This window comes from Sarcophilus harrisii, chromosome 1, assembly GCF_902635505.1.
Source record: "Sarcophilus harrisii chromosome 1, mSarHar1.11, whole genome shotgun sequence".
NCBI classification, from domain to species: Eukaryota; Metazoa; Chordata; class Mammalia; order Dasyuromorphia; family Dasyuridae; genus Sarcophilus; species Sarcophilus harrisii.
Window position 1 is genome coordinate 317,528,158 of NC_045426.1, and position 23,696 is coordinate 317,551,853.

The following is a 23,696-nucleotide window of genomic DNA, read 5'->3' on the forward strand; positions in this document are numbered from 1 at the left end:
CACAGGCTAATAGGGAAGAGACAATATGCAAACGATACATACAAAGCAAGCTATGTACAGGATACACAGGAAATAATTAACAGAGGGAAGGCACTAAAATTAAGAAGGTTTGGGGAAGACTTCTTGTAGAAGGTAAGATTTTAGCTGGAACTTAAAGCCAGGGACAACAGTCGTTGTAGAAGAGGGAGAGTATTCCAGGCATGGGGGACAGCCAGAGAAAATGCCCTAAGTTGAGAGATGGATTGTCTTGTTCGTGGAATGGAGCATGGAGTGGGGAGAAACCTGAGACAAGCAGACCCACCAGCAGGCTAATCAGATGAGAGAAGGTGGGTTTATTGAAGAGATAATGCAGAGCTGAAACGAACAGGGGAGGGAGGTATGTGAGATATAGTGAGGAGTCCAGGATGATGCCTGAATTGTGAGCCTGGGTGACTGGGAGAATAATGATGCCCTCTGTATAAGGAAAGTTAGCAGGGAAGACTTTTGAGGGAAAAAATGTGTTATTTAAGACATGTTGGGTTTTGGATGTCTATGGGACATCCAGTTTGAGTTATCTGATAGGGAGGTGGACAAGGCACAAGAAAAAGTGTGGAAAAGAATATGGAGACTTTGTTGAGTTGCCCTAGTAACCTCATTCTGACTCAGTGAAATTTTTGCAGTATAGTAATGGTAGGTATTGAAGTTAGTGAGAGTGTTTCATGCATTCAGTTGGATCTACAAAGTTAAGTATTGCTATTCAAAAATGAGTTCTAAGCTATGCCCAGAAAAATAACTCTGGGAGATGACTAAAAACCATTACATTAAATTCCCAATCCCTATATTTATGCACACATGCATTTTTGATTTCCTTCACAAGCTAATTGTACAATAATTCAGAGTCTGATTCTTTTTGTACAGCAAAATAATGTTTTGGTCATGTATACTTATTGTATATCTAAGTTATATTTTAATATATTTAACATCTACTGGTCATCCTGCCATCTAGGGGAGGGGATGGGGGGTAAGAGGTGAAAAATTGGAACAAGAGGTTTGGCCATTGTTAATGCTGTAAAGTTACCCATGTATATATCCTGTAAATAAAAGGCTATTAAATAAAAAAAAATAAAATAAAATTTAAAAAAAAACAAAAATGAGTTCTAGAATATCTTATTTTGAGGGTAAATTTCCTTTTTACCTTGTGACAAAATTTTGTTTTATGTTTACCTTTTGTCAGTATCTAGGAATATATAAATTAGGCCTTGAGGAAAAAATTATCAGAAAAAATTGCAAATTTTTGAGTCAAGTTTTAGGTCAGAAGGTTTAAAGATTAAAAAAAATAACAAAAATCATAAACTAGACCTAGCATCATGTATGGTGTCTTTCTGTCTCAAGTTTCTTTCTATAGTAAATTAAAAATATATTAAATACTTGTATTATTGCCTTTTGTTTTATAGTACAGTCATTTCCTGTAGCTCTGCCTCCACCCATTGAACGAGAACAACAAAAAGACAATTTTTTTTTTAATAGTTCTGAGATAGCTATATTCATAGTACCATAATGTATTGGTGTTATAAAGCCTTTTACTCTCCTTCAGTGATTTCAAGTCAATAGACCTGAAAGAGCTTTCTTACAGAAAAAAGGGAAAAAGAAAAACTTTTTAAGTATAATTGCTGGTCTTTGGAAAATTGTGCAGAATGCCAGAAGGGAAAGAAAAATGGGCAAATGTTCCCCTCCCCCCCTTTTTTTAAAGGGAAAAAAGAACAGAGCCTTCAAATTCTAAGACAGGTATCTTAATATAAATTCATGGAAAAATGTTATACATATTAAGAGAGTGATTTGTGAGTATTTAGAAAAATGGTCATTTTTACCAAGAACAAGACATGTTTTGGAGCTCTCTTCAGTACAGTGGCCATTCGTGACTACAGATTGCTTGTTGGTCAAACGAACCTTCTGCTTCATGGCAGAATGATGGTGAGTTGTAGGTGTGGAATGAGGCATACATTTCTAGACATGGCCAAAGTGGTGGTTTGTTTTGCTTGACTGTACTTAATTAGTTACAAAGGAGGGCATTATGGGGATGGAAGAAATAAGTCACTGGGAAGTGATAATGATGTCAAGAAAGGAAAAGAACCTCAGTAAAACAGGAAAAGCAAAGAGAATAGGTCATGCTATATAGTAAACTAATTTCTCTTTTTGTAGGATTATGAGACTGGTAGATAAGAATGTCTGTTAATTATATCTTTAAGGTGATTCACTGGACAACTTGAGACCTGTTTCATCCTGATATTTGGCCCATGAAAGAGAGAGAGGCTCAGAGATACAGAGACAAACAGAGAAACATACACACACACACACACACACATACACACAATTTTATTCGTTATCTAGCTTATTTAACAACAGACTTAAATGGCCCAGCCATTAGATATTTTTGGCTATATGGTCAACTCCCAAGTAATGTCCTGAGTCCGATTCATGTCCTTTCATAAAAGTGGTGAAACTGAAGCTGAGAACACTTACCAGTGTTATAAACTTAGAATTGAGATGTGATAGAACTGAATACATCTCTTAGAACTCAAGAATATATGTTTGTTAAATGCTTCTATTTTCATTAACTTAGTGCAACTAAGTTACCAGTGACTAGTATAAGAACAAATTGTGTTTGTTCAAATAAAGTACTTATAACTTATTTTTGACAGTTTTTATAGTATTGCTAAAATCTCTGTTTTTGAATAGCAATCTTTTATTTTACCATATAAAAAGGTTCATTCAGTCTCAACCCTTGAATAAGATCACATGTAAAGAAATTTTTGAAAAAGTTTTGTCCTGGATTTACTGGAATTTACTGGAATTACAGTGAAACATTTGGCAACACATCTTATACACACCCTCTCCCCATTTTCTATTTTTTTAAATAGTCTTTTATTTTTCCAAGTACATGCAAAGATAGTTTTCAGTATTCACCTTTGCAAAACTTTATATTCCAAATTTTTCTCTCTCCCTCCCTTCCTTCTCCCCAAGACAGCAAGCAATTCAATATAAGTTAAACATGTTGCACAGTCCTTACAGACAAGATGGAGAGATGTGAACTAGACCAGAGTAAGTTCATTTAACTTGTAAATTGGTTGGTTGCTGAAACCCAAGTATGGGAACTAAGATGTTGTCCCAGATTTTTATCTCAGCATTTTTATCAGATAAAAACACAAGCGGCATAAAAGTTGAAGAAAACAGGAATATAGTATGTAAGCCATGGGAATGTAGGGACTGACAATCCTGGGACAAGGAAGAGATATAGTTCAACCTGAAATCCAGGTCAGTAATAGGTAAGCTGAGGTTAAAGTCATGAAGACATGAGATCCAGGAAGTGGGTGGAAGAACAGTGAACCAAATCTAGGATCAAAGGTCCAAGGTGGTAGAAAATGAATACAGAGCACAGTGAGGAAAAACATGAAAGGCTAGAGAAAAGGAGACAGTTGGAGAAATTTCTGCCGCCTCTACATCTCTCACTTCCTGCCCTTTCTTATTTATACCACAGGGGCCCTAAATCAGACCTTTGTCACATCTCTCACCAGAACTATCATATTAGCTTATTAATTGGACACCGGTCTTTCCCATCTCCAATTCCCACTCAATCTGGTTGTCAAATTATGGACATGACCATGTCACCATAGAGCATAAGCTCTTCTGTTTCTGATTGTCTCTTGGCTTTCCCAGTGATCACACTACACCTCTCATGCACTCCTGTATTCTACTCAAACTGCCTTGGGCTGTCCCACCTTCTTGAAAGGTGGGCTCTCCCTATGCTTGGGCTCCTGGGAACTTGTGGCTCCCTTCAGTCTTAGTTCATGTGTCGCCTTTCAAGAAGCTTTTTTCCTTTTTAAAATTTCCCTAGTTGTGAATGCCCTCTATTACTTTGGCTTTGTTTACATATACTCTATTATCTTTATCTGTGATCCTCCTTTGTAAACTGGGGATGATAAGAGTACCTCCCTTTCAGGGTTATTGTGAAGCTCAAATAAGATAATGATAAGTAAAGCACATCATACAGTGCATGGCATAAATTTGGCTCTGTGTGTTTGTGTGCATATATCTGTATATATATATATATATATATATATATATATATAGATAGATACAAGTCTTCTGTCTCACTTTTGTATTTGTATCCTCAGTGCCTTGCACAACACCTGTTTAATAGGTGCTTAATAAATATTTGTTGATTGATTGTGTGTCAGAGCCAGAAACTTTGAGAGGCCTGAAGACTCGGAAGCCTTTTGTAGTTTATTGGAATGCATTCCTTCCTCCCTTGAAATGTTTAGACTAGATGGGCTGCTATTTTGGGGCTGGCTGACTGAGTGTGTATGCAATGAGAATGAAAAGTACTAAACAAGACAGTTAAAATGAACCAGTTAGATCTTCAAAAGCTTTGTAACTTTTCTTTTTCTCCTATTGTCTCCTTTCCCTTTACCCTTCTACTTCTTGAAGCCAGTCTGTCCTATAAGGTGCAGCTTAGGTTCTGTCTCCCAGAGTTCTGTGAAAATAAGTTGCTTCCTCAAATCCTCCATAACATATTGCTTGGCCTTCCCCTTTGCACTTAACTCACTTCTTTTAACATTTGAATTTGTGTATGTTTTCTCTGTTAGCTTGAAAGTTACTTGAAAATGAGATTGTGTTAATTTCACAGTACCTTATGTATGGTCATCATTTAATATATACTTTTAAAAATAGATTTGTTAGTGAATAATTATGTGGTTGTAAATTTTATAATAATATTTTTAAAAAGAAAGAGGAAGCAAAAGATAGATTATGACTATTATCATCAGAGTCCAATAATAAAAACTGGCATTTATCGAGTGACTACTTTGTGCTCTGCACCAGGCTATGTGCTTTACAAATAACTCATTTGATCTTCACTACAATCCTGTAAAGTAGATGCTATTATTGTCCCCATTTTTTGGTCAAAACCCTGAAGTAAACAGAGTAAGTTTCATATAACTAGTAAGTGTCTGAGACTTTGAACTCAGATCTTCCTGGCTCCAAGCCCAGCATTCTATTTTAGTGTGCTTGCTGTTTACCATTTATTTGACCTTATTATCCTCCTATTCACTGAATCTCGTTTCCTTCCTATTACCTCTAGCATCAAATCCAAATTCCTTTCTTTGACATTTAACGTTTTTCACAACTTGAGCTCTTATTACCATTTCATTTTTTTAATATTTATATTACTTCCTCATACTGACTTAATTTGCTGTTAACTCATGCTGATTTAAGTTGCTGTTCTTTGTGCATGTTACAATATCCATCTCAGTCTCAGTATTTTTGTATAAGATGTTTCTTATACCTGGAGTGCTTTCCGCCTCACTTAAAACTTCTAAGGCCAGGGACAGCTGTGTGGCACAGTGGAGACAGCACCAGCCCTGAAGTCAGGAGGACCTAAGTTCATATCTGGCTTCAGGCATTTAACACTTCCTAGCTGTGTGACTCTAGGCAAGTCACTTACCATTTGCCTCAGCAAAAACAAATAAACAAAAAACTTCTAAGGCCCTTGGCTTTCTTCAAGATTCAGCTTAAGTGAGTAGACCAGTCAAGATGGCAAAGTTGGAAGAAGTATGTTAGAGCTCTCCCCTATGTTTCCTACACAAAAATCTAGAAAATGTACTAGATTGAATCTTGATCTGGAAATTTTAAAAAAATAGTCATTTTTCCAACTTAGTATCAGCATAAAAACACAGAGAGGTCTGTAGACATTGGGGACTAGGAGTAGTTTGGGTAGAGTATTGTGGTGTGGGTCTGCACATCAGGGAAAGAAAGTGCCCCAGGCCAGTCCTGACTTTGTAGAGATTGTAGGATGGGCCAGCTCCACCACTCACTACCCTTGGTCAAAGATCCAATGTGAGATTGAGGAGACCTGACCGTAGGGATGCTCTAGAGGGATGCACTCATGAGCCCCTGGCTTTGTACTGAATGAGAAGCAAGTGGCAGCAGTGTGGTTTTGACTTCAGGAGGAGAATGAAGTCTCAGTTCCAAGTATCAGCTCAATATGAAGATAACAATGGAATAACTGAGCAGGAATTACCAACCAAAGGGGAGCCTGAAGTCCTTTTAACTCTAACTGTAAATGTGCAGAGCTTTCCCTCTGAATGTGTTTCAGTCAAGCATCAGTCTACTGGAATTCCAACCAGGGGCAAATATACAGATATGTTTCTCTTACTCAAGTCCAGGGCAAAGAACTTGCAAATCTTGGAGCAGGGGATATAATAGATATGTTTCTTAGTATCCTATCATGAGGTGTCATAGACAAAGACAGAGGGCCTGGGATTGTTATTTTTTTCTATGTTTTGGTAATCTTAAAAGAAGAAAGAAAAGAGGGGGAGAGGAATTCACTAGAGAGGAAAAAAAGGGAATGAAACGTGAGGACATTATGATTCTGAGTAGAGGACAATACAAAAAAGAGGAAGGAATGAGGCAAGCAATGAAACTTGAACCTCACTCATAAAGGAGCAAAAGAGGGAAGAACTACGATGGAGTAGTATAGGAATACATTTCATTCAACAGAGAAACAAAAGGCAAAGGGGAGAAGACAGAAATAAGAGGGAAGATAGATTAAGAAAGAGAAGGATTAGACGTAAACAAAATAAACTTTTAAAAATAACTTTTTATTTTCAAAATACATGCAAAACCTTGTGTTCCAAGTTTTTTTCCTTCCCCCATCATCCTCCTCCCCTAGACAGCAAGTAATATAATGTAGGATAAACATGTGCAGTTCTTCTAAACATATTTCCACATCTGTCATGCTACACAAAAAAAAATCAGAAATAAATGGGAAAAAAAAAGAGAAAGAAAAATAAAAGCAAGTACACAACAAAAAAGGTGAAAATTCTGTGTTGTGATCTGCATTTAATCCCCATAGTTTTCTTTCTGGATGCAGATGGCTCTGTTCTCTCCGTCACAATTCTATTGAAACTGACCTGAATCATCTCGTTGTTGAAAAGAGCCACGTCTATCAGAATTGATTGTTATATAGTCCTCTTGTTGACATGTATAATGATCTCTTGGTTCTGCTCATTTCACTTAGCATCAGTTCATGTAAGTCTCTCAAGGCCTCTCTGAAATCCTCCTGCTGGTCATTTCTTACAGAACAATAATATTCCATTACATACATATACCATAACTTATCCAACTGATGGGCATCCACTCAGTTTTTCCAGTTCCTTGCCACTACAAAAAGGGCTGCCACAAACATTTTTGCACATGTGGGTCCTTTTCCCTTTTTCATGATGTCTTTGGGATACAGACTCAGTAGAAACACAGCTGGATCAAAGGGTGTGCATTTTGATAGCCCGTTGGGCACAGTTCCAAATTGTTCTATAGAATGGTTGGATCATTCTGCCAACAATACATTAATGTTCCCATTTTCCCACATCCCTTCTAACATTTATCATTATCTTTTCCTTTTATCTTAGCCAATCTGAGAGGTGTATACTGGTATCTCAGAATTGTCTTTATTTGTATTTCTCTAACCAATAGTGATTTAGAACAAACTAAACTCTTAATTAAGGATAGTGAATCAAGGAGAGGGGTTTAAAAGAAAAAAAAAAAGACACAAACTTGTTATTGGGCTCTGGGAAATGGAAAAAGAAAAGAGAAAGGCAAGGAAGCAGAAGTGGATTGATACAGATCTAGATCATTGTTGTTGAGCATGCTACTCTCTCTTACTACCATCTTCTTATATTGAGGGGGGAGGAACAACAGAAATTGAAAAGTATAAGAAAATAGGATAGGTGGGAATATACAATTAATTGTCATGACTGAATGTGAAAAGGATGAATTCACATCTAAGACAGAAAAGTATGACAGAATGTATTGTTTAAAAAAGATAAATAGGAAAACTACACTTTGTTGAAAGAAACCATAGATAATGGGCAACAAATTGCATAGTGGTTAGAGCCCTGGCTCTGTGGTAAGGAAGACCTGAGTTCATATCCAGTCTCAGACACTTAATATCTCTGACCCATGGACAACTCATTTTACCCTTTTTGCTTCAATTTCCTCATGTGTAAAATCCCTGCCAAGAAAATCCCAGATGGGATTATGAAAATTCACATACAACTGAAATGGCTGAATAACCACAAATCACAGATAACACTCACCAAATTCTGTGGAGTTTAAATACTTAGAGGAAATAAAACTATGATACTTTACCTCAGTTTACCCATTTCAGACTTAGATACATTTAACAAAAAATTAAGAACCTGAATAGATTTTCTTTTTAAAGTTACGTATGACAAAGCTCTAGAGATTGTTGAATAGGGATATTACTCAGCTTTTGCATAGTGCCTTGGCTAAAATTGACCATGTATTAAGGCATAGAACCCTCATAAACAAATGCAGAAAAAGAGAAGTGTTAAACAAATCTTTTATGATCCACAGTGTAATAAAAATTATTTGGTAAAAGGCTATTGAAGAAATGAAAATTGTCGACAATATAATAGAATCCTAAAGAATGGGGGAGGGTTAAAGAACAGATCATAAAAATATAATTTCATCAAATATAACAACAACAAAATGAAATATCATACAAATTTTGGGGAATTAGCTTAAGCAGTCTTAAGGGGAAAATTATGTCTTTAAACATTTTCATCAATAAAAAAAAGAAAGAATTGATCAACAAATTAGATATGCGACTGAAAAAATTAGAAAAGCAACAAATTTAACCTTCCTCTAATTAAAAACCTAAATAAAAAACCAGGGAAGAAATTAACAAAATTGAAAGCACTTTTTGTAAGAGTCTTTTTCTTCTCCCTTTAGCTTCTAGGACTTTCTTATTCAGGGTTACCTTAAATGTGTTCTGTATTTATTGCTTGTGTGTATACACACACATATGCACATTTTGTGTCTATGTATATATATGTATATACATATACTGCCTGTCTTTACTGGTAGAATGTAAGTTAGGACCCGAGTGCTGGAACTGATACATTGATGTATCCCTAGTTTCTGGGACATGCTTGGCACATAGTGCTTAATAGATTTGTTCATTGACTGATGTGTTCTAAGTACTCGATGAGTGCTTTTTCACTAGAACATTTAATACACTAAAATATCTTTTAGCATTACCCTCCTTTAGCATTCACTCTACTTTGATAATTGAATTTTTAAAAAAAGAGTCATTCTTTTTTACTTATGATTTTCAATTCACTTCAGTTAGTCTCCACAAATGATAGTTGGAACGATACTCTGGACCTAGTAATTTATTATTTTTGGAGGGAAGGTAAGGTGATTTTGTTAGAGTGGCATTTATTTTCATTCATTTCAACCTTGTTATTATAGTGCTACTTCTGTTAATGAAGAGGATGAGTTTTAATGATACTTTGTCACCATAAACTTTATTTTCAGAGGTAGAAATAATAAAAAGAACCCCAAGGATGGGTATATTCCAAGCTGTGATTTCTCTCCCTACATGGTTTTATCTAAAACTCTCTGACCTCCCACACTTAAGGAGTAGAGGAGAGTGGAAAGAATATCTTTTGTCTAGCAGTGTCTTTTCCACTCTCAAGTAACTAATTTGTGCAGACTGCACACTATGTACACCCCCTTCCTCCATGTTTCTACTATTGCTTTATGCCCAGAAGGCCAGAATTCTTCCAGCTACCTTTTGAGACTTATTAATGGGGTTAGCAACTGTGTATCAGGAAGGCTACATGATAACTTCATGTCACTCAGATATGGTTCACTGTAGTAGATTCCATTTTTTGTGTGTAAACCTGATTGCTTAAACACCTGACTCCCATTTTAAATTCTCAGGAGTTAAAATCTTTTTCCATAAGTGATCTTTGGATATGCTTGTGGAGCAACATTTTTATGTAAGCATTTACTGGATGCTTGCTGTGTGTCAAACACTGGGACACAAATTTTTAAAATGAAACAGTTCTAGTCTCCAGGGAACTTACATCTTACTAGAATCCAACCAATGTCAAATTATAGTTAAAAAATGTGCATATCTTTGGTTAACTTTTTATGTAAAGGTGGCATAGCATATCACTCTGGAGAAAGAAGAGGATTCGAAATCTGGAAGGACTTGTTTTTAGAGCTTCCCAATATTTCCTAATTGTAGTGTCCATCAAGGTTCCTAAAACTTCATCCTGAGCTTGATTCCATAAACAATAGGAAAAAAAAAGGAACATGCTGGTCCTATAAAGAGTTGAGAAGTTATAAAATTCTATCATTGCTTGTTCAGTTTTGTAATTCTTCTCCTACTCTTGCCTTTTTTCTCTTTCTGCAAGGTAACCCACATTGGATGTGGTTATTTGTTATTGTTGTTTTTTTTAATCAAAATCAAATTCTTTTCCAAGAATATCACAACTTCATTTTTAACACGCTTAGAAATGCTTCAAAATATCACCCTGCTCTAGCTTATTAACTTTTCAAGGCCCAAAGTCTATCATCTAGTCCCCATCTTCTTAATTATGGTTTGCGACCCCATATGGGGTCTTGTAGCTGAATATGGAGAGCTCAAAATTATGACTCATTATCAATAAGTGTTTGATTTGTATACCTATTTTATGTACCTAGGGTCATGTAAAAATTTCTTGAGTGAAAAGGAGTCGCAAGTGGAAAAAGTTTAAGCTTTGGTCCTGTCTAATTTTACAGAATAAGCAACTGCTGTCTATGATAGCCTGCCATTTGTGGTCAACCTGCAAATATATTGGCTTATTCACTCCTCTTTGAAGTCTTCTGATCATGTGTTTGTTTTAAAATTGCCTTGCATTTATTTATCTATGCGTATACTGTATCTTGCAGTGGAGTGTGAGCTTCTTGAGTACAGGAATGTTTTTTAATCCCTAGGAAGGGTAGAACTTAATAAATGTTTCTTGAAATGAAATAAATTCTCATGCCAACTTAATTTTCAGATTTAAAAAAATATATCGACATTCTTTTAAAATCAACATTCCTTCCCCTTTTTTCCTTTCTTCTTTTCCTCTCTTTCCTGCCTTTTGCTTTTCTCCCTCTTGTTTTCTTTTGTCCCCATTCCCTCCTCTCCTTTCTTTTTCCTTTCGTCTGAAGTGACCTTTGCAATATGATTTGATTTTCCTTCAAAGGATTATAAACTCAAATTAAGGCACACCACACACAGCACACAAGTATGGTCTTCTCTACAGAGAGTAATGAATGTCAACTATTCCATTTAGCTTGGCAGGGATTGAATACAGCCTGGTGGTTAAAGGGCATAATCAGAGCCAGAATGATATGATTCTCTCTCTGCTTCTTATGCAAAACACTTTTCCTGTGACCTCAGCTAAGTCACATACCTTTCCCTTCCACAATTATGCCTTCTGAATGACAGGACTGTTGCTGAGAGACTAGTTCCTTCCAAAGTTATTTGAGATTGACTGATGAAAAGCTTTGTCTAAGCAAGAGAGTAGCAGTGATTTGCACAGTGACATTCCCATGTTGCTTTTGAACATGATGGTTTTTTTCTTTTGCCTTGCAAAATATTTTAAGCAAGTGCCGTTAATTAGTGTGTGGCTTGTTAGTGGGTATGCTCTGTTCTGTGCTTATAAAGAACCAAATCATAAATGTTTCACTGGGGAGTAATGAGAATTTTCTTCCTTCCAGGGCTATAACTGGTACGCTGAAATAGCTCAATTCTGGATGTGTTATCAGCCTGAGCATCCTTATTGCTGTCTTTATATCCCCTTTCTGCCTCCCTGCTTTCCCAAACCTTTTTAATCCTTTGTGGCTCTTAGAGAAAATGTCAAACTTCAAAAAGAAGAAATGGGGCAGACCCACAGAGGCAAAGCTTCTCTGATTTGTACAAACATTTCAGAGAAAAGTCTTCTATTGAGATGGATGACATTTAAAATAGTAGTGATACCTAGGGTGTAATTTAATACTCTGATGATAATAATAAAGATTTATTTTTGAATCCTTAGGTTCCTGCACCCGAGTTTGAGATGATGGGACTAGGAAATGGGCGTCGGGGGATGAAGTCACCACCTCTCTTGGTAGCGGCTTTATTAGCCTGTGTTATCGTCTTGGGTTTCAATTACTGGATTGCAAGTTCCCGTAGTGTGAACCTCCAGGTAGGATTCTTGGGTTTTTTCTTCAGGGGTCATAAAAAGCTTACAGTTGTGAGAAACCAGCTAATTTCTTGCCTTGATATGTTTTACTACTTCACTCACTAAGCTCTGGCTTTTTCTTTGTCAGTTTAAGAGAAAGCTGTAGAGGCCTGTAAAAATTCCTGCTGCAGTGCCAATCCCCCCTGCCCCCCATTGGGTTCAGTCTTGGCTCTGTCTGTCTAGACCCCTCCCTTTTCCTCACTTAACACATGGTTTGTGCCATGCTTGCTTTCAAGCCAAGCCACCCTGAGCACTTTTCCAGGAGAACCATATGTTTTGTCCAACTATCTCAGCTCACTGTGAGTCTTCTCAAGATTTCTTCCCCAATTTTTTTTCCCTTGCCACCCTTCCCCACTACTTGGCAGTTCTTAAGAGAGCCATGTTAAGTGGATATTGGCAAGAGTAATTGCCAAGACGTTTTGAATATAAGCCAGTCCAACTTTGCATCTTTTCCTAGCTTTAAATCGGTCTTCAATCTTTAAATCTAAATATAAATTGGGGAGTGATTTTGGAATTTTTTTGGAATGATACTTGTGTAAATATATATATTAATACATTGCACACAAATATAATATATATTTATATATCACATAAGTATGTGTAAATATATATTTATACATATATATTTAAATGTTTATTAGAAACTCTTGAATATCAATACAAACAACCAAAGTTGCTTCATAATTTTTTGCATGTGAGTTAATTTTAATATACCAAGACTCATAGCCATTTTCCAGTCTTTCCCTCCAAGTCCCCATCAGAATTCTTTATTTTTATTCCCTTTTCTTTTATGATAATGGCTAATACTTATATAGTTCTTGTTATGTTCCAGGCATTGTGCTAACCACTTTACAAATATTTTCTCATTTGATCTTTCCAATATCCCTGGGAATAGATGCTGTTATTATTATTATTATCCCCTTTTCACATTTTTTTTGAATTGCTTCTTTTTTTCTTTTTTTTTTATTATAGCTTTTTATTTACAAGATATATGCATGGGTAATTTTTCAGCATTGACATTTGCAAGACCTTTTGTTCCAACTTTTCCCCTCCCCCACCCCTTCCCCCAGATGGCAGATTGACCAATACATGTTAAAGATGTTGAAGTATAAGTTAAATACAATATATGTATACATGTCCATACAGTTATTTTTCTGTACAAAAAGAATCGGACTTTGAAATAGTGTACAATTAGCCTGTGAAGGAAATCAAAAATGCAGGCGGACAAAAATAGAGGGATTGGGAATTCTATGTAATGATTCTTAGTCATCTCCCAGAGTTCTTTCCCTGGGTGTAGCTGGTTCAGTTCATTACTGCTCCATCGGAACTGATTTGGTTCATCTCATTGCTGAGGATGGCCAGGTCCATCAGAATTGATCATCATATAGTATTGTTCTTGAAGTATATAATGATTTCCTGGTTCTGCTCATTTCACTCAGCATCAGTTCATGTAAGTCTCTCCAGGCCTTTCTGAAATCATCCTGTGGTTGTTTCTTACAGAACAATAATATTCCAGAATATTCATATACCACAATTTATTCAGCCATTCTCCAATTGATGAGCATCCACTCAGTTTCCAGTTTCTTGCCACTACAAAAAGGGCTGCCACATTCGTGCACATATAGGTCCCTTTCCCTCCTTTAAGATCTCTTTGGGATATAAGCCCAGTAGTAACACTGCTGGGTCAAAGGATATGCACAGTTTGATAACTTTTTGAGCATAGTTTCAAATTGCTCTCCAGAATGGCTAGATGTTTTCACAATTCCACCAACAATGTATCAGTGTCGCAGTTTTCCCGCATCCCCTCCAACATTCGTCATTACCTTTCCCTGTCATTCTAGCCAGTCTGACAGGTGTGTAGTGGTATCTCTGATTAATAATGACTTGGAGCATCTTTTCATACCCGTTTTCACATTTGAGGAGACTAGAGCAAATAGATTAAGTGACTTGCCAAAGTTCACACATTCAGTAAGTGTCTGAGGCTGGATTTATCTTCTTTACTTCAGGATCAGCCTCCCACCACTGTACCATTTAGCTGCCTAAATCATAGAGTATGTGCTATACTTCTGCTTTGTTTTGTTTTGTTTTGTTTGAGATTTTATACTGTTTCATTGAAGATAATTATCATTTTTTATTCCTCCATTTATATTAGTGTGTCATAATTTAAATAAATTTAAAAGTTAAATTACCCTCACCCCCCTTTTAATGCAGGTGTAGGGGGTGGTGGTTAGATCTGGACTTGTGATTTCTTAGGTGTGAAGCAGATGCCCTCTATAAATGCAGATCATCAATTGTAATGCAATTTATAATCTTAGAGAGTTAAGGTGTCAGTTATTGAGAGATTGACTTGCCTAAAGTCACATAACTGGTTTGAGTCAATGTAGGGTTTGTACCTACCACATACATAGCTTCCTGACCTTCAAAGCTTTCTTTTCAAATGAAGTAAATTAAGATTAAAAAATGTAAGAATCTTGCAAATATTAAGTAGATAAACACACATTAATATACCTATATAATATACACACACATATATGGGATGCATATGTACCTACATATATGTATAAAATACATATGCATGCTATTATTACTGCTTTGTAGGCTTATATATTTTTTTAATCCCAAATCTCTTATTTCAGATGACATTTAGATCACTACTATATTGTTACATTGCATTTTATATTGCACTCATTTACCAAATGAATGTCACTTTCTTTTTATGCCCGTATCCTGAGTTAACAAGTTACTATAAATGGGAGCTATATTATACTATTTCCCTAGATTATATATCAACTTTAACACTCCTGGAAGCTCTTTTCCCAGATGGAGGCGGCCCTGAGGGGTAGATGGAACTTTTGAGTTCCTGAGCTCAGAATGCATTTTCCTGTAGAAAAACCATAGTAGATATGAATAGTTGAAATGAGCCTTTAAATATTTTGGGTTAGAAAGGCTTTAGTGGGATAGCATAGGAATCTAATTTTTTTTTCCTTAATAGTATTTTAATTTTTCCAATTACATGTAAAAATAGTTTTCAATTTTAAGTTTTTATATATAAAAACAACTTTTAATTTTTTAACATTTTATGTTCCAAACTTTATCCCTTTATCCCCTGTTCCTTCCTAAAGAATTCAAGCAATTTGATATAGATTACAATGTCAACATTAATTTTTGTAAGATTTTGAGTTCCAAATTTTTTTCCCCTCTTTCTCTCCTTTACCTCCATCTTTACTTCCCCCTTTCCCAAGCCAGCAAGCAGTGTGATTTAGATTATATATGTTTAATCATTTTAAACATATTTCCATATTAGTCATTTTGGGAAGAAAAAGAATCAGAACAAAGGGAAAAAATCATAAGAAAGAAAAAAGTAAACAACAAAAGTGAAAATAGTATATTTTTGATCTGCATTCAGACTCCATAGTTCTTTCTCTGGTTGCAGATAGAATTTCCATAGATTTCCATAGAATTATCTTGGATCGTTTTATTGCTGAAAACAGCTAAATCCATCAAAGTGGATCATTGCACAATGCTGCTATTAATGTTTACAATGTTCACCTGGTTCTGCTCATTTCATTCAGTATCAGCTCATGTAAGCCTTTACAAGCTTCTCTGAAACCATTCTGCTGATCGTTTCCTATAGAACAATAATATTTCATTATATACACATACCATAAGTTATTGAACTATTCCCTAATTGACAGGTATTCCACTTAATTCCACTTAATTTTCAGTTCCTTGCCACCATAAAAAGAATGGCTACATTTTTTGCGCTTGTGGGTTTTTTTCCTCTCTCTCAAATGATCTCTTTGGGATACAGACCCATTGCTGGATCAAAAGGTGTGCACAGTTTTATAGCCCTTTGAGCATAATTCCAAATTGCTTTCCAGAATGGCTAAATCATTCACAATTCCACCAATAATGCATTAATGTCCCAGTTTTCCCACATGGCATCCAACATTTATCATCCTTTCCAATTTTAGTCAATCTGATAGGTGTGAGATTATTTTAATTTGCATTTTTCTAATCAATAGTGATTTAGAGTATTTTTTTTCATATGACTAATAGATGGCTTTAATTTCTTCATCTGAAAATTCTCTGTATCCTTTGACCATTTACTGGGGAATGACTCATATTCTTAAAAGTTTGAATTAATTCTCTAAATATTTTAGAAATGAAGTCTTTATCAGAAACACTGGCTGTAAAAATTAACCATTTGTTTCTTATGGAATAATGCATTCTGAGCTCTACATTACAGACTTATGAATTAACTTTTAGAACTTAGTTGTGAAGAGGGGCAGGCCTATTTATAGTGATTTGACTATTGCTGTTAAGTAGTTCTGCAAATTTTATTTCTCTTCTTTTGCTATTATATTTGAGTTGTCCTGGTTTGCAGTGGTGACTGAGTGTCCATTATGTTTTATTTCCTATTTAGAGTCAAATCTTGGAGTTGGAAGGAAGAGTCCGAAGGGCAGCAGCAGAGAGGGGTGCTGTAGAATTAAAAAAGAATGAGTTTCAAGGAGAATTAGAAAAACAGCGAGAGCAGTTGGACAAAATTCAATCCAGACACAACTTTCAGATGGAAAATGCCAATAGGATGTTCCAGGATGAAAAGGTAAGATCGATTGTTATACCTTCTGCTTTCTACCTTTTAGTGGAGCTCCTTTTCACATACTTCCCATCCTACTTCCCTTAGTGTTTCAATATTCTATAAGTTGTGGGAATGCAAAGGAGTATTTGCATACTTAAACTTCTTGCCTCTGTATAGTTTTTTGGGATTAGTAGTATGTCATTATTTTCATCCTTTTCCTCCTTCCCCCTTGGAGAAGATCTTGAAGTGTACAAAGTGTAAACTTTGGGGAAAGAGAGGAGAGGGAGATAAAACCTCAAGTAACACATTTAATACTTGATCAAAAAGGAAACATGATTTCTTTTGAACTTGAGGGTAATTTATCTTATTTTTTTTCTTTTCCTTTGTGGCTCTAATAAAGGAATTAGGAATCAACTCATTCATTAAATTATTTAAATCCATAGCAATTTTGACATCAGTGATATTCCAGATTTTTTGCACCTTCAGTCCTTTAGGTCTGCAAATCTAGGGATCTTGGTCAAGATAGTTCAAGACATTTTTACCAAAGTCTCAATTTTTTGCAAAATGAGAGTTGAATTTTAAAAAATGTAAATAGTATTTTATTTTTCCCATTACAGGTAAAGGCAATAGAAGAGTTAGATCTGGTGTTTGATAAGCTTCCTTCCAGGTTCTTAGGTATAAGAGTACACACTATTTTTATGGAAAGACCTGAGTATAAGTGAAAAAAAATCAAATGCTTAGGGAAATAATATAGCAAAGCTTGCATTTATAGTAACTATTAACTTGTTAACTTAGAACATTAATTGACTTTATTTTTTAGTATAAATTTTGCTTGTTTTTCAGTTTATAAGTGTTTATTTTCTTTCACTCTTACTACTCATTCCATTATTGGAAAAAAAGATCCAAACCTTTTTAACAAGCAAAACAAATTCTCACATTGTCCATGTCCAAAAATAGACATCTCATTTGGTATCTTGAATTCATCATTTCTGGTGGATGAGGGTTAGGAGGGTGGATAGCATTTTTTATCATTAGTGCTCTGGGATTGTGGTTGGGCTTTACATCAGTCAGAGTTCCTAAGTCTTTTCAAGTTGTTGGTTTTTTTTTTTTATCATGTTGTTGTATAAATTATTCACCTGGTTTTATTCATTTCACACTCTATCTGTAACTCTTACCATTCTTTGAAATGGTTTCTTTTGCTGTTTCTGATTCTACTACATTCATATAGCATACCTTATTCAGTTGTTCCCCATTTTTAAATTTTAAATAATACCTTTTATTATGAAAATATATGCAAAGATAGTTTTCAACATTCACCCTTGCAAAACCTTGTATTCCATATTTTCTTTCCCCCACCCCTTCCGTAGAGTTATCAATCCATTATATGTTAAACATATACAATTCTTCTATATTTTCACATTTATCATACTGAATAAGAAAAACCAGATCAAAAAGAAAAAAAATGAGAAGGAAAACAAAAAATCAAGCAAACAACAACCAAAAAGTGAAAATATTTTGTTGTAATCCACACTCAGTCCCCACAGTCCTCTCTTTGGATGCAGATGGTTCTCTCTATCACAAGTCTATTGGAATTGCCTTAAATCACCTCATTGTTGAAAAGAGCCAAGTCCTGCAAAACTGATCTTCCCATATTGTTGTTGCTATATATATAGCATTCTCTTGATTCTACTCACTTAACTTAGCATCAATTCATGTAAGTATCACCAGACCTTTCTGAAGTCATCCTACTGATCTTTTTTTATAGAACAATAATATTCCATTAGTTGTTCCCTAATTGATATGTACCTTCCCAGTTTTCAGTTCTTTATTACTTCAAGAAGAATTGCTATAAATGCCTTTTTTCCCTCCTTTGATCTCTTTGGGATATAGACCTGTTTATGGTATTGTTGGGTCAAAGAGAATGTACAGTTTAATAACTTTTAGGGCATAGTGCCACCTTTTGTTCCTAGAATGACTGTACCAATTCACAGGGCTAGCAACAATGCATTAGTGTGCCTTTATTTTCAGAGCTCCTCTAACAAAGATCATTTTCACCAGTCTAATAAGTATAAAAAGAAGCAAGTCAGAGTTATTTTTAAAATTTATATTTCTCCAATTATTTTAGTGAATTGGAGAATTTTTTCATAGGGTTGTTGATAGTTTGGATTTTATCCTTTTAAAAATGTCTACTTAGTCGTTTTTAAAATATATAGAGAATTGATTCAAATTTATAAGAATTCAAGCCATTCTCCAATTGATAAATGGCCAAAGGATATGAACAATTTTCAGATGAAGGAATTAAAATCATTTCTAGTCATATAAAAAGGTGCTCTAAATCACTATTGATCAGAGAAAAATATTAATTTAGAAAAACACATAAACCACTCTTCTAAGGAGAATTCCAGAGGGGTTTGCAAAATAAAAATGGTCAAGCATGCTGCTTTGAAGCATTGTAAAAGTACTCTGAATTATTTTTAATTTCCAGCATAAATATTTCTATCCTTTCTTTATTTGTGGGATAGTTTGGAGAAACCAATAATTCAACTCTTGCTATTGTGAGGAACACAGAATCCTGTTATTTTAATTCATGAAATTCTTTTTAACTTGCTGATGTGGAACCTGGGATTTTCTCATGCATATAATCTACTTAATGAAATGCTATTACAATGACTCCTATAATATTGTCTTGTTACCTTTTGCTTGGACTATTGTAACAACATCCTTGGTTCTTCCTTCTCCTGTATATTATTTACACAGTTGCTAAATTAATAATCTAAGATTTATAGTTCTTATTATGCCACCAAAAAGGAAAGATAAATTTCATTTGAATTTTCTTATTTATTAGCTCGAGAATAAACTAGAAACTCCTGGGTCTGGTGTTTAAAGCTTTGCATAACTTTTCAGACTTATTTCATATTATTTCCTTTGACCTCCTTTGTTCTAGCCAAACCGGACTTTGGTTCTCAGATTAGGGCCTAGCTTCCCATCCCCTGACACTTGTAGAAGCCTTCTGGTCCCCACCCCTAGAGTATGATTCTTCCTCACTTCTAGAATTTTTTTCTGGCAGCCAGTCTTAGCTTCTGTGCTACATTTCTTTTCTCATCTCTTCCCTTCCCGAAGCTCTCTTTCTTGTAATTACTTTATATTTACTTATCTGTGGACAAGTTGTATCCACCACTTTCCCCTTTCTCCCAACTCCCAGGAGACAGTAAACTTGAGGAGAAATGTTTCATTTCTGATTGTATCTCCAGTGCCTAGCAAGGTCCCTTACATATGGTAGACACTTGTTATGTGTGTTGAATAGAATTGAATGCAGTTATGACAATTGTAATAGCTAGAAATAACATTCAGGATGGAGGAAAAGAACAAAGTCACTATGGCTTTGCAGGGAAAGAGAATCAATCTTACCAGGAAAGGGGGAAGCAGCCAGAGGAAGGTGAGGAAGAGAAGGAAGGGAGATGGTATGTTCCTTGTATTGTTCACACCTCTTTCTTTTTCCAAGCTCCTGATATGTTGGTTATTGTTTCTTTGGTGTGGGCATTTTGGAAATGGAGGTGTGTGTGTGTGTGTGTGTGTGTGTGTGTGTGTGTGTTTGTGTGTGTGTGTGTGTGTGTGTGTGTGAGAGAGAGAGAGAGAGAGAGAGACAAAACAGAGAGAGAAAAAGGAAAGAAAAAGAGAGAGAGAGAAAGAGAGACAGAAAGATACAGAATGTAAGAATTTTCATCTTCTGCCTCCCCCTTTTATTTTAAACATGAGGAAAATTTAGGATATGAAAGGATATGTTACTTGCCATTAATCACAAAACTGGTGAGTGTCACAAGTAGGATTTAAATGATAGTATCCTGACTCATAGTTGATACCCTTTTCTCTATGTCATACTTGAGTGTAGGTAGTAAGACAAACCCTACTCCACTTTCTAGTTCATGGATTTAGAGCTGGCAGGGATTTTTGAGGTCATCCTTTTTACTCTACACCCTCATGCCCTGATCATTTTATAGATGAGGAAAGTGAGCCCCAGAGAGATTAAGTGTCTTGCCCCAAGTTACACACAGCCAGTATTTAAAAATCACTCCCAGTCTAATATTCTTTCCCAGATCTGGTGAATTGTTTTGCCTCTTTTCCCTTCTCCATATAAACAGTGGACAGTGCTTTCTTGTGAGTGACTCAGACACATGGGCAGGAAGAGCAGAAGGCATTAGTTGTCCAGAATTATTTGGCACAGAGTATTTGCTACAAGCAGATCAACAAAGCACTGTTAATAATGAACCATCTTCTGTCATATAGATACAATTTTATTTTACAGAAGGCATCTCCTGTTGGTTCTATAGGGATTTTGCAGATTTATCTCCATTTATTTATTTATTTGCATTTTTAAAAAATTTAATTTAATTTTTAATTTATTTTTAGTACACATTCCTTTATGAATCATGTTGAGAGAGAAAAATCAGAGCAAAAGGGAAAAACCATGGGAAAGAGAAAAAAAACTCCAGAAAAAAGAAGTGACACAGCATGTGTTAATTTACATTCAATCTCTTTAGTTCTTTTTCTGGTTGCAGATGGCATTTTGTGTCCAAAGTCTATTGGGATTGCTTTGGATCACTGAATTACTGAGGAGAAGCAAGCCTTTCACAGCTGATGATCACATATTCTTGTTATTGTGTACAATGTATTTCTGGTTCTGCTTGGTTTCCCTCAGTATCAATTCATGTAAATCTTTCCAGGCCTTTCTAAAATTAGCTTGTTCATCATTTTTAAAAGAACAATAATGTTCCATTACCTTCATATACCACAACTTATTCAGCCATTCCCCAATTGATGAGCATTTTTGTAGATTTATTTTAATCAAGGTATTGGGTGGTTTTTTTTTTTTCCCTCCTTAATTAAGTATACAATCTCCACATTTTTTTGGGAAAACTGTTACATGATCTTAAAATCTGAAAATCATGATAATTCTTTTTTTTTTTTATAGCAAACCAATCTTTTATCAAACATAGATCTTTTGGGGGGAAAACCTTGTGTATGTTTTAAAATGGGTTTTAAATATGATCCCCTATTGAAGGATTATAGGCAAAATATCCTGTTTCTCTTTTCAGTGGTATTTTTTCTTTCATTAAAGGTTCACAAGGTGCTGCTGAGTTTTAAGGGGTGGGGATGCTGATGAAGCAGTTGCTATGTGGTTTGCCTTGGGTGAAAGATCTTTCTAGTTGGTTGTGTGAACATTTATATGGCAAATTTCTTAAGTCTCTTTGTCATAGTGGACATTTAACTTCTTTTCATTTAGTTAGCAAAATATTTTTATTACTAGTCTTTTTCATCACTTAAAATAAGTTTTTATTATAAAACTTTGATTGTAGAATTTGATTTGAAGTGGTCCTTAAAGATCTTCATAGGGATAAAGAACTGTGTGCCTCTTGTTTTAGAGATTACTCTCTAAAAAAGGTAGCATTATTTTTAAGATGCCCTGAATTTGATTCATTAAGATGTTAGACTCAAATCTAAGCTCTCTCCTGAATTTAGGTCCATCATTCTCTTTAATAAAACATACTATGATTCAAGAAGATAGTACCTCATGGCTGTTATAATTTATTTGTTTCAAACATTATTTTGGAGTAATTAGTAACAAATGTGTTTTTTCCCCTCTAGAAAGGTATCCTTTAATTATTTATCTATTAGGGATTGCATAATAATCTTATACATTTCTATCAACTCCTTTTGAACTCTTGTGTCAAAGTTTTTTCAACTATGATTATTGAAAAGATTTTTTCCCCTTAATAGATTTTCTTTTTATGTTGGACATATTGATTTTTATTGGGTAGGTATTGAAATTCAGAAAAAATTAATTATCTAATGACAAAAATTGAAAAACAATAGACAGTTTATATATTTTTTCTCCTGAGATATTTCTTTTTTTCCTATCCATGTTCTAAATTAAATAGGAATTAATTGAAAATTACAAAAGATATACCTATTTGAAAACTAAATTAGGGCTATTTTATTTCAAGATGGCAAACTTAGAGATATATTCTTGCTATGATTAAGACCCTCTTACTGGCTTTCCCGGACTCTGGGACTGTCTTTTCAGTCCCATTGGGGGTGAGACTGTCCTTTCTTGAGGTTTTTCCGGTCTGTCTTGAGCTGGAGAGGGGTTTCATTCATCAGACTCTATTCAGAGATTTGGTTTGGAAACTGGGAGAGCTCAAGCAGCTTTCTGGCTTTACTCTGCCAACTTGGTTCCCTCTCTGCGAGTCCGACAGAGATATATTCTTAGTTCCATTTCACCAGTTGCTCATTGGATAGTTCAAGCTAGATGACCCGGAGATATCTTTCTAAAATCGAATGTATTATCTTTCTCCTAAACTCTCCCCTCTTCCAAACCTTCCTATTTTCAAAGAACCCAACATCCTTCTAACATCTCTGAGTTAAGATAGTTCTACTATACTCTCCTTTACTCTACATGATTAGTCAGTTTCTGAACCTTGACCTTTCTCTCTCTACAACATCTCTCAAATTCAGCTTTTTCTTTCTACTCATAGAATTAACTACAGCCAGAGGTCAGGTTGGCAATTAGAGTATTGCAATAGCCTGACTGTTCTCCCTGCCTCAAGTCTCTCCCCACTGCAGTTCATTCATCAGTTGATTAGGCCCTGATCTGACCATATCACTCTGCTGCTCATCCAAATCCAGTGGCTTTCTATTTCCTATTTTTGTAGAGTAGAAACTCCTCTGTTTAGCTTTTAAGCCTCAGCCTGCTTTTTCAGACCTTGTTGGATGTTATTTATCCTCCTGTACTCTGTGATCCCTCTAAACTGGCCTCTTTGTTTCTTAATGACAACATTCCATCTCATTTTTTGATGCCTCTGTACTGTCTTTTCTCTTATACCTGCAACTTCTTTTTTTTTTTTTTTTTTAATAGCCTTTAATTTACAGGATATATACATGGGTAACTTTACAGCATTAACAATTGCCAAACCTCTTGTTCCAATTTTTCACCTCTTACCCCCACCCCCTCCCCTAGA

The 23,696-nt window shown here is 35.2% G+C and overlaps 1 protein-coding gene across 1 annotated transcript in view; it reads left to right on the forward strand.

The window, feature by feature from the left end:
* GOLM1 (golgi membrane protein 1) overlaps positions 1–23,696 on the forward strand; it is a 101,960-nt gene that overhangs the window by 21,105 nt on the left and 57,159 nt on the right. Inside the window, exons 2-3 of the mRNA XM_023497667.2 lie at positions 11,913–12,062; positions 16,525–16,704. Of these exons, the coding sequence (XP_023353435.1) occupies positions 11,934–12,062; positions 16,525–16,704 (309 nt within the window). The 5' untranslated portion in view covers positions 11,913–11,933. The remainder of the gene's footprint in view (positions 1–11,912; positions 12,063–16,524; positions 16,705–23,696) is intronic.